The sequence below is a fragment of the Pelobates fuscus genome, chromosome 3 (assembly GCF_036172605.1).
Source record: "Pelobates fuscus isolate aPelFus1 chromosome 3, aPelFus1.pri, whole genome shotgun sequence".
NCBI classification, from domain to species: Eukaryota; Metazoa; Chordata; class Amphibia; order Anura; family Pelobatidae; genus Pelobates; species Pelobates fuscus.
The window spans coordinates 200,124,587-200,142,291 of NC_086319.1; the positions used below are offsets into that span (position 1 = coordinate 200,124,587).

General features: G+C 40.5%; 1 protein-coding gene across 1 annotated transcript in view; it reads left to right on the plus strand.

The window, feature by feature from the left end:
* The first annotated feature begins 8,909 nt into the window (after positions 1 to 8,909).
* LOC134602725 (nuclear factor 7, brain-like) overlaps positions 8,910 to 17,705 on the plus strand; it is a 67,861-nt gene continuing 59,065 nt past the window's right edge. Inside the window, exons 1-2 of the mRNA XM_063447901.1 lie at positions 8,910 to 8,998; positions 17,291 to 17,568. Coding sequence (XP_063303971.1) covers positions 17,293 to 17,568 — 276 coding nt within the window. The 5' untranslated portion in view covers positions 8,910 to 8,998; positions 17,291 to 17,292. The remainder of the gene's footprint in view (positions 8,999 to 17,290; positions 17,569 to 17,705) is intronic.

The window sequence follows — 17,705 nt, forward strand, 5'->3', positions numbered from 1 at the left end:
CTTGTAAGGACTAGAGCTCCCAGGACTGAGTGTCGTCCAGCGCCTAGGGGTGTCTAGAGCGAATTCCCTATTCGGCTCCAGGAGAGAAGGTTTCCATGGCCCCAGTCAACCCATGGCGACTGTGGGCAGAAGTGCTGCGGGTTGTCCTCTGCTCCAGCTAGGAAGTGGTCCTTGGCAGAGGTACTCACCCGGGGTACAGGGAGCTCTGCCACAGTCTTGTCTGTAGAAATGACGGTATATATACAGCCGCAAGCACAAACACAATGTCGTTTATTCTCTAAATAGTGAATTAAGGGGAACATAAATCCAATTCGTACATTTCAAGCCAAAAATGTAAAGCTGGAAAACAGAAAACGTGAAGACAGTTTACTACTTTGCTTTCTAGGTCTAAAATTGTCAATTTTTTTTTAATCCTTCTAAAATTTGTGTTTAATAGATTATGAAGGATATTTTTTCTTTTTGTTGTTGTTGTAAGGATTCAGCTACTAAGCAGGCAAGTGAGAACAGAAAAATTACATGTTTCTCTAATAGTGGTCGATTCATTATCATAATAAGTTTTCTACCGTCTTTACCCTATTCCCTTCCCCAATCCATCATTTGATCCCTTTCCCCACAGTATTCATAGCTATCATTTGTCTGATTTGTTATATGATCTCTGTCCCAAAAATGATCCTTGAATGCATTGAATGTGATCACCTTCCCCACTGTGTTTCCAATCTACTAATTCCCACTGCTTTGTAATTTACTTCATATTGGGGCCACCTATTTGACTGCAGCTCTACCTTTGGGGTAAAATGAAGCAGGCTTCTGTGTAGTCATTCACTACTTAATGATTTTCTGAAGAATCAGTTGTACAAGTAGCTGGGTATTGGAGTAGTTGACAGTGTTAATGGGTCACTCCAGACCCCTAAAGCACTTTGGCTTGCTGAAATGCTTTATTTGTGAGTAAGAGTATGGCCTCTTTTTTTTTCAATAGAAATTTACACTTTTATAAATTAACCTGGTTACACCTCCTTTGCTTTCAAGCAGACAATGGGTTATGTTACTTCCTGGTCTGGTTAGCTCAGTGGAGCTAAACTCAAGAGGTAGCAATTGCCTAGAGCACCTGCCTTGCAAAGACTTCTCTTTAAGTTGCATTGTGAAGTCTGTGATTGGACAGCCAAGAAAATCTGGGTGTGGTTAAAAGACTGTAGACAAGAGAACTACAGGTATTGCAAGCTGTTTTTAGATATAAAAAAATGCATTAATAAATGCATGTAAGTTTTAATTTGGGGTATATCTACTAAACAGTGATTTAAAAAATATTTAGCATTTTGGCATTGGAGTTATGTAATTATATTTCCCTGTCAGCTTTTCGGTAACATTTCCTGACTGTCAGCTCATGTTACAGCTCTGCATCACGTTGTGGAAGTTGAGCATGTGATACCACCATAAGACCAACTGTTAAGCATAGTGAGCCCATACCAAACACAGACAAAAATATAAAAATTATTGTTAACTACAGGCTTGTGAGGAACATCATATATATCCTAACACTGAGTATTGTGATTTCAGCACAGAAAAGTGTTGAGCAAGGAAATGGGTAAGCAGTATTGTTCGGGTGTGTGGAGCGAGGGAGGGAGCATAGGAGTGTCAGCTAGTTTGTGTGCACGGATGTCTCTCTATAAGAATGTTAAAAACAGTGGTGCTCAGTAAAAAAAAATTCAGTGCATTGTATATATACTTGCTTATGCTTAAAATATGATTGATAAAACAGCCTGTAAATAGTAAACAATACAAACCTAATGTAATATTGTTTAATTCGAATTTCACTCACTAAATTGGACTGGATACAGTACCACTCTCAACTCCCTCATGTACATTGGATCCACTGTATTCCTTTGAAAGGACTCCCCAGCAGCCAGCCCAGGTCTGTAACAACTTTATTACACTTTACAGCAAGTTAAAATCACACAGAAGATTTCACAATTTCCTTTAGGGAATTTTTCCTTCAGAATCGCTTCTTCACACCAGCCACTGTGCTTCAAGACAGTACGTTTCTGGGTACCGTGTCAATGATGTATGACACACGCGTTTCACCGCACCTTGCATAAGCAAGTATATACACAATGAACTGATATCTTAATAGTATAACAATAGTGCACTCACACTTTTTTCTGCACCCTATTGTTTTCAACATTCTAATGTATATTGTTTCCAGTACTTTGATGGTTGCTGCACAATTCACTTGATTAAATTGTGACTTGATTGAATTGTGACACACAATGTTTTCACTTTTTTGAGATAGTATTGTTCTGTGATATTGTTATTTAAGCAGTTGAACTAAAGGAAGTCACGTGCAAAGGATTGATGCAGTATTCTGATACAGGCCTCTTTTTGGTTTCCAGGATATGAATAATCATGACATGCTGAGGAATAATACCACAAACGTGGCATGGTTTAAACTATTTCATCTTATCTCCTAGTGACTGAAAGTTGCCTTTAACTCCTAAAAGGGGACACTATAGTCACTAGAACTACAGCTTATTGTATTTGTTCTGGTGTGTATAACCTGTCCCTGCAGGCTTTTTGTTGTAAACACTGCCTTTTCAGGAACATCTCAAGTGGCTCTCCTCAGACGGTGGTTCCTGGGGCACTGTGCAGCACTGACGTTCAGCATCTCCACACTACATCGAGACATTTAACTTTTTCCATAGAAATGCATTGATTCAATGCATCTCTATTAGGAGATGCTGATTGGTCAGGGCTGTGTTTGGCTCCACTCCCACCCCCTTGGCTTAGATCAGCCAAGGGAGTGTTCCACGGAACTCTAGGGTTCCACAGTAACAAAATTGGGGTTCTGCGGCATTTCGCCACATCCAAGATGGCCGCCGCTACCTGCTGTTCCCAGAAGGTCGGAAACAGCAGAGATAATAAGAGATCGCGGGAGCGTGATCTTAAGCCCGCCCTGCTGTCAGCCCACCTTGCCGTCAGCACGCCTTGCCATCAAAACCCACCCTAGCGCTCGCCCTGCTGCCCGCTCTGTCATCAGCCAGCCACTTAGACTTAGCTCCTCTGTGAGAGAGCCTGCCCAGCTGTCAGCCAGCCCGCCGAGCAGTCAGCCAGCCAACCCTGCCATCAGCCATTTTCTATCACTCGTGGTAGAGGAGTGATAGAGAGTAGAGCTGATAGTTAAAGCTCTGTTATTGTCATAGATAGAAAGCTCTGTTAGGTAGGGACATAGAAATCTCTGTTAGGTAGGGAAATAGAAAGCTCTGTTAGGTAGGGACATTGAAATTCTCTGTTAGGGACATTGAAAGGCTCTGTCAGGGGCATTGAAAGACTCTTTGAGGGATATTAAAAGACTGTCAGGGGCATTGAAATTCTCTGCTAGGGACATTAAAAGGCTCTGTAGAGGACATTAAAAGGTTCTGTCAGGGACATTAAAAGGCTCTGTCAGGGGCATTGAATGGCTCTGTGAGGGGCAAAAAACTGTTAACTGTATTTTTCAAAGTGTTCAAATCTTTTTGCTCCAAGTCTAACTCAAAAATCCTGCTTAAGTTCAGTTCGTTCTAAGAGCGTTATGAAAACAGCATCCTTTTCAGTCAGGTTGTGAGATCTGTATTTTTCAAAGTGTTTTTTTTGTTTTGTTTTTACCAATAAACAACCATGAATTTGGAAAGCTGGTTAAAGCAGGGAAATTCTCTGTCAGGGGCATTAAAAGGCTCTGTAAGGGACATTAAAAGGCTCTGTCTGTCAGGGGCATTGAAATTCTCTTCTAGGGACATTAAAAGACTCTTTGTGACGAACTGAACCTTGTCACGGGTGCTTGGAGGGGCCTGCTGGGCAGCCTCTTAACAAAAGACTATGGGCCTTTTAAAAAAAACAAACTATGTGAACTGATTTGGTTCATGGGATTTTATATTTGGTTCAGGAACCGAACAGCTGCACGAACCGGAGACCACCCTGAAGCTTGTTAAGTCTAATTGCTACTTTGTACCAATTTCCACCGCAGTGTGCTAAGTGTTTGTCAGGGTGGCCGCATTTCCTATGCACGACCACGAAGTGGTGGCCATCTTGTTCGCATGAAAAGAGGCAGCGGTGTTTGGTCGTCGAGTTCATGGAACTATTTTTGGACACTGAAACTCCCGAACACTGCTGGACTTCCATGATCGTCTGTGTTCGGTTTTATAGCACTTAGGAAGACAGTGTTCGGTGGAAACATTCCCACGAACAAGGGGAACAGGCTCCAGAATAAGACTATTGACTATGTTTGGTAGTTTGTTCATTTTTAAACTACCAAACTAGACCGGCTGCAAGTCCTGATTCTCTGGAACTGTTTTGGGCATGGGACCATGCATGCAGTCGGTCAAATTATGACTTCCAGGAAATTCCTGAACGCTTGAACCAATCTGGGTGATTGTTGGATATGTTGGTCACCCAGATCGGGGCTATCAGGGGATGTAACATTCGTGGGGATTTTGTGTGTTTAAATGTATTTTGGGGGGTTTGTATAAATGTATGTTTTCTGTGCCTGGAGATAATTGAGTTTAATACAGTGCTGACCCAATTACCTCCCAGGCACAGAGGAGGGATTTACCTATTTTGTATGGGAGTGTTCTGGACCTGAGAGCCAATGTAATTGTGTGAATGTTTTTACTGTAGTCTACTCTCAGGTCCAGGGTGGAGTGCCCCTTGCATGGGGACCTGCACATAAGACCAATTGTGGCTGCCATTAAAGAGATTAGTTTTACCCTTCATGAAGTCTAGGCTCATGTTTGGGGGAGCTATATTCACTCTATGGATTGCTATAATCACTATACTCCCTTGGCTTACAATGATTGCTCTTGTAAGAGCAGCCTGCTTTGCTCTCTGGACTAGGAGAGGTCTACCCACTGGAAGCTGGATCCTGGTCTTGGGTCCAGGGTGGGTAAAGGACAGCGAGACCCCAAACAAACTGCTGTGGTTTGTGGGGTTTATGGTGGTTATAGTGTCTGGTGCGTTGCTTATGGTACTCCAGGATTACTAGGAAGCAGCGATTGACAGATGTACCCGGTCGGGATGCCAGGCAGTCTGTCACACTCTTTAAGGGACATTAAAAGGCTCTGTCAGGGGCATTGAATGACTCTGTGAGGGGAAAAAAAACTGTTAACTGTATTTTTCAAAGTGTTCAAATCTTTTTGCTCCAAGTCTAACTCAAAAATCCTGCTTAAGTTCAGTTTGTTCTAAGAGTGTTATGAAAACCAGCATCCTTTTCAGTCAGGTTGTGAGATCTGTATTTTTCAAAGTGTTTATTTTATTTTTTACCAATACACAACCATGAATTTGGAAAGCTGGTTAAAGCAGGGAACTCTTCAGACAAAATTATTACTACTTCTACACTGTTCTGCACTTATAGAAACTGAGAAAGAAGATACAACTAAAAATCCAGAAAAAATGCCTGAAATAGTTGTATCTACTGTTCCTCAAATAGCAGAGACAAGTAACAAGTTAAAAAAAAAGAAAGAAAAGCACACAATGCTAGTCAATCTTCTTCTCAAACAAAGAAAAGAAAATATGATGACAGCTACTTGTCATTTGGATTCACAAGTGCCATAAATGAAGATTGTCCGGAAGCACGATGCGTACTTTGCAATAAAATATTGCCAAACAGTTCATTAGCACATGCTAAATGACGTCATCATTTTGAGCAAAACCACGCTGAGTACAAAGATAAAGACATTGACTTTTCTAAGCGAAAGCTAAAGGAGTATCAGAAGAATAAACAATTTATGAGCAAAAAATTTCAAAATGCTAATGAAAAAGCCACAGAGGCTTCTTACATAGTGAGTTAAAAACACCATCTAGTCCCCCTGGCCCACCTTTGCCCCCCTAAATATAGTAGCATCTTACCTTTATTTAGTCTGCTGCTACAGGCTCTGCCCCTGATCTGCCTGCTTGGCTGACATCATCAGAAGTGGTGATCTGAGCCAATCACAATGCTTTCACAGAGCAAAGTATTGGATTGGCTAAGACTGTCAAGCAGGCAGATCAGGGGCAGAGCCAGCACAAGTCAAACACAAACACCGTGCAGCACTGCCTCAGGAAGCATCTTTAGTAGCCATATGAGGAGTGGCCAGTGGAGGCAGGAGCGTATTAGCTGCGAGGCAAACAAGGCATTTGCCTTGGGCAGCATTTTCCAGGGGGCGGCAAAAAAAGCCGCCCCCAAACGCCCAGGGCAAATGCCTTGTTAGCCTTGCGGCTAACAGACATGCCGTCTGGGTGGTCTGCTGGGCAGTGCGGGCGGGCGGGCGGCCGGCCGGTGAGGGAGCACTTCCTCTGAGCTGCCTGCTCAGCTCCCTCGCGCGCCGCAGAGTGAGGCTGGGAGCCGGAATATGACGTCATATTCCGGCTCCGCCTCCCAGCCTCACTGAGCGGCGCGCGAGGGAGATGAGCAGACAGCTGTGTGTTAGTGTGTGTGTCTGTCTGTTAGTGTGTGTGTGTGAATGTCAGTGTGTCTGTGTATGTCAGTGTGTGTCTGTCAGTGTATGTGTGTGTATGTCTGTTAGTGTGTGTATGTCTGTTAGTGTGTGTGTGTGAATGTCTGTTAGTGTGTCTGTGTATGTCTGTTAGTGTGTCTGTGTATGTCTGTTAGTGTGTGTGTGTCTGTGTATGTCTGTTAGTGTGTCTGTGTATGTCTGTTAGTGTGTGTGTGTATGTCTGTTAGTGTGTGTGTGTGTGTATGTGTGTGTATGTATGTCTGTTAGTGTGTATGTCTGTTAGTGTGTGTCTGTTAGTGCGTGTGTGTGTCTGTTAGTGTGAGTGTGTGTGTATCTGCTAGTGAGTGTGTGTCTGTTAGTGAGTGTGTCTGTAAGTGTGTGTGTTTCTGTTAGCGAGTGTGTGTTTCTGTTAGCGAGTGTGTGTTTCTGTTAGCTAGTGTATGCGTATCTGTAAGTGAATGTGTGTGTGTGTATTTAGAAGGCGGGGGAAGGGTGGGGGTGGTGCGGGCGGGGGGAAGGGTTGGATGGGGGTGGCGCGGGCGGGAGGGGGGCGCCTGAGTTTTGTGCTGCCTAGGGCAGCACAAAACCAGGATACACCACTGAGTGGAGGTATCCCTAGGCTGTCAGAGATATTGTGCTGTAATGTAAACACTGCATTTACTCTGAAAAAAACAGACTGCAAAAAGCCTGCAGGGACTGACTATACTCACCAGAACATATACAATAAACTGTAATTGTTCGTGTGTCCCTTTAATTCAGCCCTGTATTGAAAAAGGTATGGAAAGGGAACATAAAGCTTAGCATACTGTCTACTTTTGTAAATGGTATGCATTTATGGGGTAATTTAAAATGTGTATACATTTATATCATATTCAATACACTAGAATGTACACTTCTTTGTGCAGTAATTTGAACAGTCAAACTGCTACAATGCCCCAAAATGAAACATAGGCCTATTAAATCCATCTATGAAAATTCTCACTGTAAAAAAGAACTTCACATAGTAGTGGCAGAGGGAAACATTAGGGGTATTATTGCAAGATTTAGCTTAACACAATTTAGGATTTTGTATAAGAGCATCCCATGTCACATTTCCAAAATGCACTTGTATCTGTGTATATAAATAACAAATCACAATTATAGTAATTTTTTTAACAGAGATTGGCAGTTAAAAGAACACTCCAAACACGTAATGCACTTTAACTTGCTGAAGTGCTTTATTTGTGAAGTGTGTCCCTATTTATTTTACAAAAGGTACAGATTTCAATAGAAATTGGCACATTTATAAATGGACCTTGTTACACCCTCCTGACTGTCAATCATACAACCAGTCCTGTTACTTCCTGGTTTTTAGCTCAGTTGATCTAAACTCAAGAGGCAGGCAGGGAACTGCAAAGACTTCTCAATGAGCTACATTTGAGAAGGTTGTGGTTAGCCACATAATGTCTGGGCTGGAGAAGAAAGGGAGGGCTTGCAAAGAGAGATCTTGCATTCAAGGGGAGGGCTTGCATGCAAGGTACCTGCAGCTTTTGCAAAGCATGCTAGATATTCCACAATTAAAAGAATGCTATAGCACTATATAGCCCTAGTCACCGTTTAGGTTCCTAGGTTACTAGGGCCCCATTCTGTGGCGAATAAATGGTTAATTAACCATTTATTTGCTTACCTTAATCCAGTGCTGGGCTCCCTCTGCACTGGTGACCTCTCCTTCACCTGGCACCCAGACCACTTAATTAAACTGAAGTGGTCTGTGTGCATATAGTGGTCCTTTCAAAAATCCATAATTAAATTCATTTATATTTATTTTTTAATTTGGGGGTGGCAGTGGAAAGTGTCCCTTTAAATGGCTATATAAAAAGTTATTAAATACCTTTAGTCTACTTAATATAAATATATACTTTTGTGTGGCAAACTATTAACCCCTTAAGGACCAAACTTCTGGAATAAAAGGGAATCGTGACATGTCACACAAGTCATGTGTCCTTAAAGGGTTAAACTTAGAGGATAAACACACCAAATTTTAAAATCTGTAACTCTGTAAATCGGGGCAAATTAATTAATTTATTTTGAATTACTTTTCTATAGCTGAACTACTTGTGTACACATTATTAATGCCAGAAGCTTTTTTCTTTTTTGTTATAAATGGGAATTTATATATGTGTATGTTACATCAACTTAAAGGTTAAAAACCTTTTTGTCCTTAAAAAAAATATTTATACTATGTGTTGGTACAATGAGAGATAAAAAAAAAATTGTATTTGAACACACACATACTAAAGATGTAAAAAATGCTCAAGTTTTTAATTACAAAATAAGCAAACTGTAACAGTGTCCTGAAGTGGTTAAATAAAACAGCTATCCATGTGATTTAGAGGGAGTAGCTCTGGGGGTTGTGGTCATGTGACAAGGTTAGCCAATACAACAGAGGCAAAGAATTGATAGTTCAGCTCTGATTGGCTGCTCATTTGTCATTCTGGATGAAGTTGTTCTGTTTTCTAGTTTGTAACAAGGACACCTGTGAATAAGGCATCTACATCCAGGTTAGTGGGAGTTTGCACGAGCATTGGTCATACAGAATTACTATATTATTGTCCACCTTGTGCATGCTGCAGGTTATGTGCTTTGCAAAGACCATTGTTTCTGTTAACCTTTTTAGCTCCCCACAGCATTGAGGTAAGCCCTTAAGGACACATTTTTATTCCAGAAGTTTGGTACTTAAGGGGTTAAAGCGTCTTCAGACCCTTCTCTTCCCTTATGTGAGCCAGTACTGTGATCTGGGGAACGTCTGAACACTAACCATTCCAATATTAGTAACCCTCTGATAGCTATTGTGCAGATCCATTGCCAGTATTGTTTACAATCTATAAAGGAAATGGGATCATGGGAGATGTAGCTGACTGTACAGCACATGATGTGCAGATTTACCAGCGATGTAAAGGCACAGTGCAAGTTGTATCAAGTAGTAACTCTAATGTTTAAGTAGTTTTGCAATTGATCGGTAAAGCTAGCGATATTCTTTTCATTTGTTCTGAGATGGCAACATGAAATTGAAATTCACCAGATTGGTTACGTTGCCTTTGAGACTGTATTGTAGCCCAGGAATTAAATTTACACCCATAATGGCATACCATTTGCAATAGTAGACAACCCAAGGTATTGCAAGTGGGGTATGTCCAGTCTTTTTTTTAGTAGCCATTTGGTAACAAACACTGGCCAAAGTTAGCGTTAGTATTTGTTTGTGTGTGAAAAATGCAAAACAAACCGCCGATTTTGGCCAGTGTTTGTGACTAAGTGGCTACTAAAAAAGACTGGACATACCCCATTTGCAATACCTTGGGTTATATACTATTGCAAATGGTATGCCATCATAGGGGTAATTTTCATTCTTGGGCTACCATAGGGTCTCAAAGGCAACGTAACCAATCTGGCGAATTTTTATGTGAAAAAAATGAAACAAGCCTTATATTTGACGCTATAACTTTTGAAAACACCATAAAACCTGTACATGAGGGGTACTGTTGTACTCGGGAGACTTCGCTGAACACACTTTTTACTGTTTTGAAACACAAGTATTTAGCACAGCAATAATATCGTCCATGTAAGTGCTGTTTGTGCGTGAAAAATGCAGAAAACTTCACTTTTATTGGCGATATCATCGTTGTAATACACTTTACTGTTTTGAAACACTAATATTTGTGTTCAGCGATGTCTCCTGAGTAAAGCAGTACCCCCCATGTACAGGTTTTATGGTGTCTTGGAAAGTTATAGGGTTAAATATAGTGCTAGCAAATTAAATTCCCTTTAGTTTCGGCATGGGTTGTCAGCCAGGTCCCACTAATTGTAATTAATTAAGATACCTAATTATGTAAAAATATTACATAAATATATATGTAGAATTAATGTATGTATGTGTGTGTGTGTGTGTGTGTGTGTATGTGTATATATATATATATATATATATATATATATATATATATATATATTTTGTGTGTATAATTTTTTCTAAATATTTTTAGTTATATGTACATATATATTATCACAATACAGTTAGAACAAAATAAAACACATCTATATATTTTTTTAATTATTTATTTTTAATTTTTTAACGTATATACATATTTTTATTTGTGTGTGTATATATATATATATATATACACTTAGATCATATATCATTTTTTTTATTTCCAGCCAGCAGGGGGACTGTCATTACAGTTAGTCCCCCTGCTGGCAATGCACCAGGCAGCTAACCCGGCCATGTGATTGTGAGGTCCTCGCAAGGATCTCTCACTCACATGGCTGGGGGGGGGGGCTGCAGGACGTCGGACGTGCCACGGGGGGCTCCCTGGGAGACCCCCAACCGGGTAAGTTAAAAAAAACAAAAAAAACGGAGGGCGTACTATTACGCCCTGCGGTGTTTAGAGACGCTTAGAATAGTATAGTACTCCCTCCAGTTTTAAGGGGTTAAAGGACCACCATAGTGCCAGGAAAACATACTAGTTTTCCTGGCACTATAGTGCCCTGAGGGTGCCCCCACCCTCAGGGACCCCTCCCGCCGGGCTCTGGGGAGAGGAAGGGGTTAAACTTACCTCTTTCTCCAGCGCTGGACGGGGAGCTCTTCTCCTCCGATCCTCCTCCTCTCCTCCCATTCGGCTGAATGCGCACGCGCGGCAAGAGCTGCGCGCGCATTCAGCCGGTCTCATTGGAAAGCATTATCAATGCTTTTCTATGGACGCTTGCGTGCTCTCACTATGATTTTCACAGTGAGAATCACACAAGCGCCTCTAGCGGCTGTCAGTGAGACAGCCATTAGAGGATTAGGAGGCTGGATTAACCCATTTATAAACATAGCAGTTTCTCTGAAACTGCTATGTTTATAAAAAAATGGGTTAACCCTAGCTGGACCTGGCACCCAGACCACTTCATTAAGCTGAAGTGGTCTGGGTGCCTAGAGTGGTCCTTTAAGTACAATACAAAATAGAAACCCCAAACTAGAAAAATCTAGACAAGGAGTATATAGGGGGTTACGGAGGTAGTTTAGGGCATAACCCTGGGGAATGAACAATGAGAAGAATGTAGAGAAGATAGTTAGCTCCAAATCCAGGAGTCAAACCAGTTCACTATATCTACCTCCTGCGTAAAGATCAATATAAGATAATAAACTTTATTTCACATCAATATATATATATATATATAAACAATATGTGTACAAAAAAACGCACACCGTGATCAAAAGTGAGCTAAAAAGACTGCAATCATGTGGATCAAGATATTACCGCTGTCAAATCCTCTAGTATTGAGTATGTTGGCTACAAATGCAGCAGCTTATATTGACTGATTACAGTTAATGTGTTACAATTGTAAAAAGTAGCTAATAGTTTTCCCAGATGAAAAAGTACAGAGTTGTCTGTGTTTTAGCAGAAAAACAAAACTAGAGTGAAATAGAGGAAAGTCTACAGTAAAATCAGAGAACGTGGTGTACAAGGAAATGGTCGGAGATTTCGTCTGCGGAAGGAAGCATGAAGTGCTGGGTGGGTTATTTTTTTGTTTTCTCCTGTATGGAGGAATTGACGTCTTGTTATTTTACGTGTAAAGCTTGTAGTGTACTAGCAAGGAAATGCACAGATTTATTAATATATTCCTGAAATAAAAAAAAGGAAAATATTAAACTGTATTCATTCACCGAACAGTGCTGTAAAAAGTAAATTTCTGAGGAATGTTGTAAACTCACTTTCAGCCCCCTTAACGATTTAATCATAATGAAATTCTGCTGAGATTGGAGTCACTGGGCACCATATTACCTTCAGGGGTTTAACCACCATAGAGTCCAGGAAGGATTGCCTTGGCAGCTGGCGATAGGCAGTACCGAGAAGATAGTTAAATGGTTTTGAAATAGTTTAACCCCAAAGGTTAGACAATGATTAGGCCATGCTTGACTTGGAAACCTTCGGCACTCCGTATGTTGTGGACTACCTCTCCCCTGAGCCTTTGCCAGCGTTATAGCTGTAAGAGCTATGGGGGATGTACTCCACAACATCAAGGGTGCCGAAGGTTGCCTACTCATGGCCTAGGCATTTCAGCATCAATAACTTCACACAGATGTAACTTTTATATGTGTTAATTTAAAGGAACACTATAGCATTAGAAATAATAAACATGTAATGCTTTAGTGTCTCCTCACTATTTTATATCAGAGGGCCCCTTAACTTAAAGGGACATTCCACTGCCCAAATGCAAAAAATAATCACTATACCAATACCTCACTTCATTGACTTGGGAACCTTTAGTGTCTCTTTAAGCCATAACTTGTATGCATGACTTTATTCACTAGGCAATTTGTGGAGCAATTACTTTAGGGTCCTTCTGTATTGGGTCTCCTTCTCGTGCAGCATGACAAGTAATACAGATCCTTCAGCAGAACAAGGAAACCAGAACAAATTTTAGTTGAATAGCTCAGAAGAATTAATTAGGAGTGTGAGACTGGAACTTTTGCAGTGCATATGTCTTGCTGAGTCCCTCATGATGATGGTGTGCGAAGGATGGATGCTGCTCGGTGTATGCGTTACAGCTGAGGAGTCTGTACGCAAATAATTCTTGGATGGCCGTACCCTCCCCCCCAAAAAAAAACACAAGAGAAAGCCTTCTGTATCTAAGCATGTGATATTTTTCCTTTCTAATACATGCCTGTTTTTTTTCATCGCTTGCTCACATACTCTGAATTCTGTGGACCGTGTGTGAATGTTTTGGTTAGTTTGAAGAAATTTCAACAAGCAGGCCCTTAACCAGACTGTGTTGAAAATCTGTTTTTTGCACTTGTGTGCTGGGTGGATGTGATGTCATCACACTTTCTCTTGACCTATTAAAGATTCTAGGCATCAGAGCATTGGAAGCCATCAAACTGTAACAGTCCATTACCCAAGAGACCCCAGAGAAGCTAGCTACAAATCCTTAATGTAGGCAAGCAACAGGGTGGTTTTAAAACGATAGAATATTATTTCTACATAAGTTTGTGACTTTGTGAAGCTCTCCAAAATTTCTGATGGTAGTTGCAGTACCTTTACAATGTTCTATTTTATACCTTTTTTGTATATAGCTTCATTTCCTACCTTCCCTTCCCTTTTTTTTTTAAACTCCTTTTTAAAGATGCAGTGTTGTCTCTTCCCCAGTTATCAAACTGGTTTAGAAATTAATTCCCCTGTAATTCAGGACCAAATAAAGTAATGCCAACTTATTTTAATTGTGCATTTTTTATTTTAATTTTTGGAACCTGCTGGTAAATATAATGAATTTTGGCTGAACTGACAGAATACATTTACATCTTATTATTTTTTTATTTTTATTTTTTTTTATATAACTAGTTTGGTTATTTTGGATGTAGGTTGTTTAGAGAGAAATGGCTTTTGCCTTTCCAAATTATGCTCTGTTGGCTGCATGCATAGCTGCTTAAAGATCCATGACTTTTTCGCATTATCAGTCTGGTTCTAAATAATGTTCTTTATTTTAGTATAAGTTTTATATAAAGCCATGCTCTAAATGCCTGTGCCGTTCCATATCATGTGTCAGCAAAATCACACTAGTTTAATTAACTGACCAGTATTAAAGTGTCTCACTTTGGAAAATATCAATAGGTCCAGCAACTCAGTCCTATCCAATTCAAATATATTGTTACAAATAAAGGTACAGGCATCTCAACTCGGCAGGAAAAAAATACAATGTTTCAGCCATAGTGAGCCTTAAAGGAAAAGAACAAGTGCTTAGAAACTACTAGACTTGTGCATTCGTGTCTGGATGAATCTCGATTTGTTCGAAATTCGGTAGATGCAGCACTTTGGCAAATTGTTCATTAGTCAGACAAATTACCAAATTACATGATGTAGGCAATTTTTTTTTTCTCCTCCCTATTTCCCATCTCTTGTCACACCTCTCAGTTGTTTTTGTGTAATAATTATATATTAATAAATGTGTTACAACTTAAGTTATTGACATTTTTTTTGTATGTGCATGCACACATTGACTATTCAATGAAGTGGGAACTTTCACGAATTCAAATTAGTGGGTTTTTTTTTTTTTTTTTTAAATATTAGGTCAAAATAGAATCATAGGTGACTTAGAGAAATTCTATTATTTTGGCCTTACATTTAAAATTCACTTTGCGTTCCCACCAGTTTTAGGATTGTATATCCTCTCCTGTAGATCCAGTGGTTTAAACTTCTGCGTCTTCTTGGGACGGAAGGACTGACACTTTTCGTACAGTAAACATTTGCTTGCCACTAGAGGGGCTTACAACCTCTGCTCTGCTTGGAGACCCTGAATACTCCCCATAGAAATGCGTTGACTTAATGCATCTTTAGTTGGAGATGATTATTGGCGTAGCATAGCAATTTGCTATGCATGTGCACTATCCTCCCAGTGCTTCCACATGGCCCAATCGTTGTATTGGCTCATTCTTTAGGATTAATGAACTCCTCCATGTTCGTGGGCTGTGGGGAGCCCAGTGTGGCGGGAAGTAAAGGTGTTTACATTTTTATAGGAGTGCTGTAGTGTTCCTTGAATGTCAGAGTAACTGCAAAGGTTACTGCATCTCATACATGTATATTAAGTGAGGAATGATGAATTAGAAATTAAGTCAGGCTGGCACACTTAATTTAACATAGCTTTGCTAAGAGTTAATTGTGACAGGACATGTGTAAATGCATTACTGCCAGGAGTGCCTTCGCATACCACCAATGTAAATCGCGAACTTATTTGCAAACAGTTTTACAACTTATCAAAGGTCCAGATGGGCACCGGGCAGTTACACTGTGTATACTCCCTGCCAGTGGCATACCCACTGTGGCCAGCCTCTTCTCCTGGGGGGGCCCAGGAGTTGACCACCTTAGGGCCCTCCGAGGCTGGCCCTGGTATCATCGCGCAGGCTGGCGGGCGCGCGAGGGAGCAGTATCCCCTGAGTGCTTCCTCTTCGGGTCCCTCGCGCACTGCACTGATACCGGAGCCGGAAGATGACGTCACGGATCAATTTTCGCACCGGGGCCCCATGGGTCATGTGTACGCCACTGACTCCTGCATAGAGTTTACATTAGTTGTGCAGAGCCAAGCCCTGCTCATTGGCTGGGAGTATCAGATAACTTGCAGTCCATGAGCTAAGCCCTGCATCTCCTGGCTTGGTTTAATGAGAGCCTCCAGCTGTCAGACTGGAGCATAGTAGACCCTAGGTAAGTTGCTTGCCAAACCATTAGCAAATAGTTAGACTACTTCTTACAATGAGTGTCTGTGGTAGATTGCAAGTAAGAGGTCAAGCCATTTTAAATTAAGGTGGCTTCACTCCTTCCTTAAAATCATGGGGAGGCAGCCAGGATATCTCAGACACTATATTTACTACAACAAGCTGTAGTAGTTATGGTGCTGCTTATCTGCTTTACTTATCGAAAAGCAGAAAAATAAAGCGTGAGAACACATGACCGGAACAGCTCAATGGATAAAATGTAGTTATTTGGAGGAACAGATTTTTTCACCCATGCACACGTGTAACAAATCAATTTAGTTTAGGTGATTCAGCATTTATCCATGTGGCTTTTCGGTTTGGATGAATTTTGGTCCTACAACTCGTTTTGGGAAAAACAATTTGGATGGGTAAAAAATACACCTATCGGTGTGCAGCAAAATGTAAAGATTATTTAGATATTTTGTCATACATTGATATGTGCATTATACCACCTGGGTAACTAAAAGGGGAGGGACAGTAACATTTCTGTGTGTGTATATATGTGTATTCGTATTCTTTAAGCAGGTGATGAATGAATATGCTGATTTAAATCACCACCCAGAATATTGCATTCTGAAGAAAGTTTGCACTTTTTAAAAAAGTTTTTTTTTTTTTTTTTTTTTACTTTTAGCTTCAAACCATTTACATGAAAGGCCACCAATGCAGATTTAACCTACAGGTTTAGTTTAAATACTGAACTTATGCAGACCTCTACCTGTGCTGCATACTATGGAATCCTGTGCACTGTAGTGGTTGTAGTGCCCTGGCACTACCCCATTGTATGATGTTGAACTGTTTTTAGAATGTTAGAATTCTTTCCTGAAGTCTGCTGAGCACCGCGCCCCACCTCCACTACTTCCTATGGAGAGCTTGAAGCTCCTACGCAGATTTTTGTCAGCTTTCCAAAGTCAAGACCTCTGGACTTGGCTCAGAATGGTAGAGATTCCATCTCTACAGAAAGATGTGGAGGTGAGGAATGACACTAGGTGGTCTCCAGGTGCTTTGGTCCATTTTAATAAACTAGTTAAGTGTCATTGCATTGGGTGTAGGCTATTAAAGTAGTATTTGTAGAGACATTGTTTTGGTTGCGATTTGAACATTGCTTTCATGTGGAATAAAGGCTATATTTAGATGTAATCTCCATTAGTGTAACAAACTGGTTTTTTTTTTTTTTTTTTTTGGGGGGGGGGGGGGAAATAGTATAACATTTATTTGAAACAAACATGGGTTGCATAGCAAACAGACATAATAAACAGCAATTTTGTATATACGTTGCTTTCCAGACAACTTAAACATTAAGGTTATGTAATTTGTTTCAATTTTTAATATATTCCTTCATCCTTTTATAGTACAGCTTACTGAAAAAGGCAATGTAATGTAAAAAGATGTCCGCATTTGAGCATAATGTCCACATGCAGAAATTATAGTTAAATCATACAGAACTTTTTAAATGCCTTTTATGGTGAAATGGGAGACCCATTCACTTTTCCACATCCACAAACTTGGAGACTTTAAATTTCTTTTTATGAAAGTATTATTTTTAATTATTTTTTTTTTTTAACTCCTTAAACAGACATGGCGAAAGCAGTGCCACCTGAGACCACCCTTTCAGAGGAGCTGACCTGTTCTGTGTGTTATGAGCTGTTGACTAACCCAGTGATGTTGGACTGTATGCATCACTTCTGCCGAGAATGCATTACATGTTATTGGAACGTCTCCAATAATGAACCCACCTGTCCTCACTGCCGGATGAAAATACCTGACAAATCTGTAAAGTCCAACCAACTCCTAAACAAGGTGGTAGATCTGGTGAAGAAATGCAGCACGTCCGAGTACCACAACAAAATAGAGGTTGGTGTATATATTATGGCACATTCGTACTCTCTGAGCCGGTTGAATGGTCCAAACAGTCTGCTCTGAGAAGCTTTTAACCGGGCCTCCACAAGGCTCCTTTGGCATCAGATGGGTGTGCCAAACAGTGCCTTGAG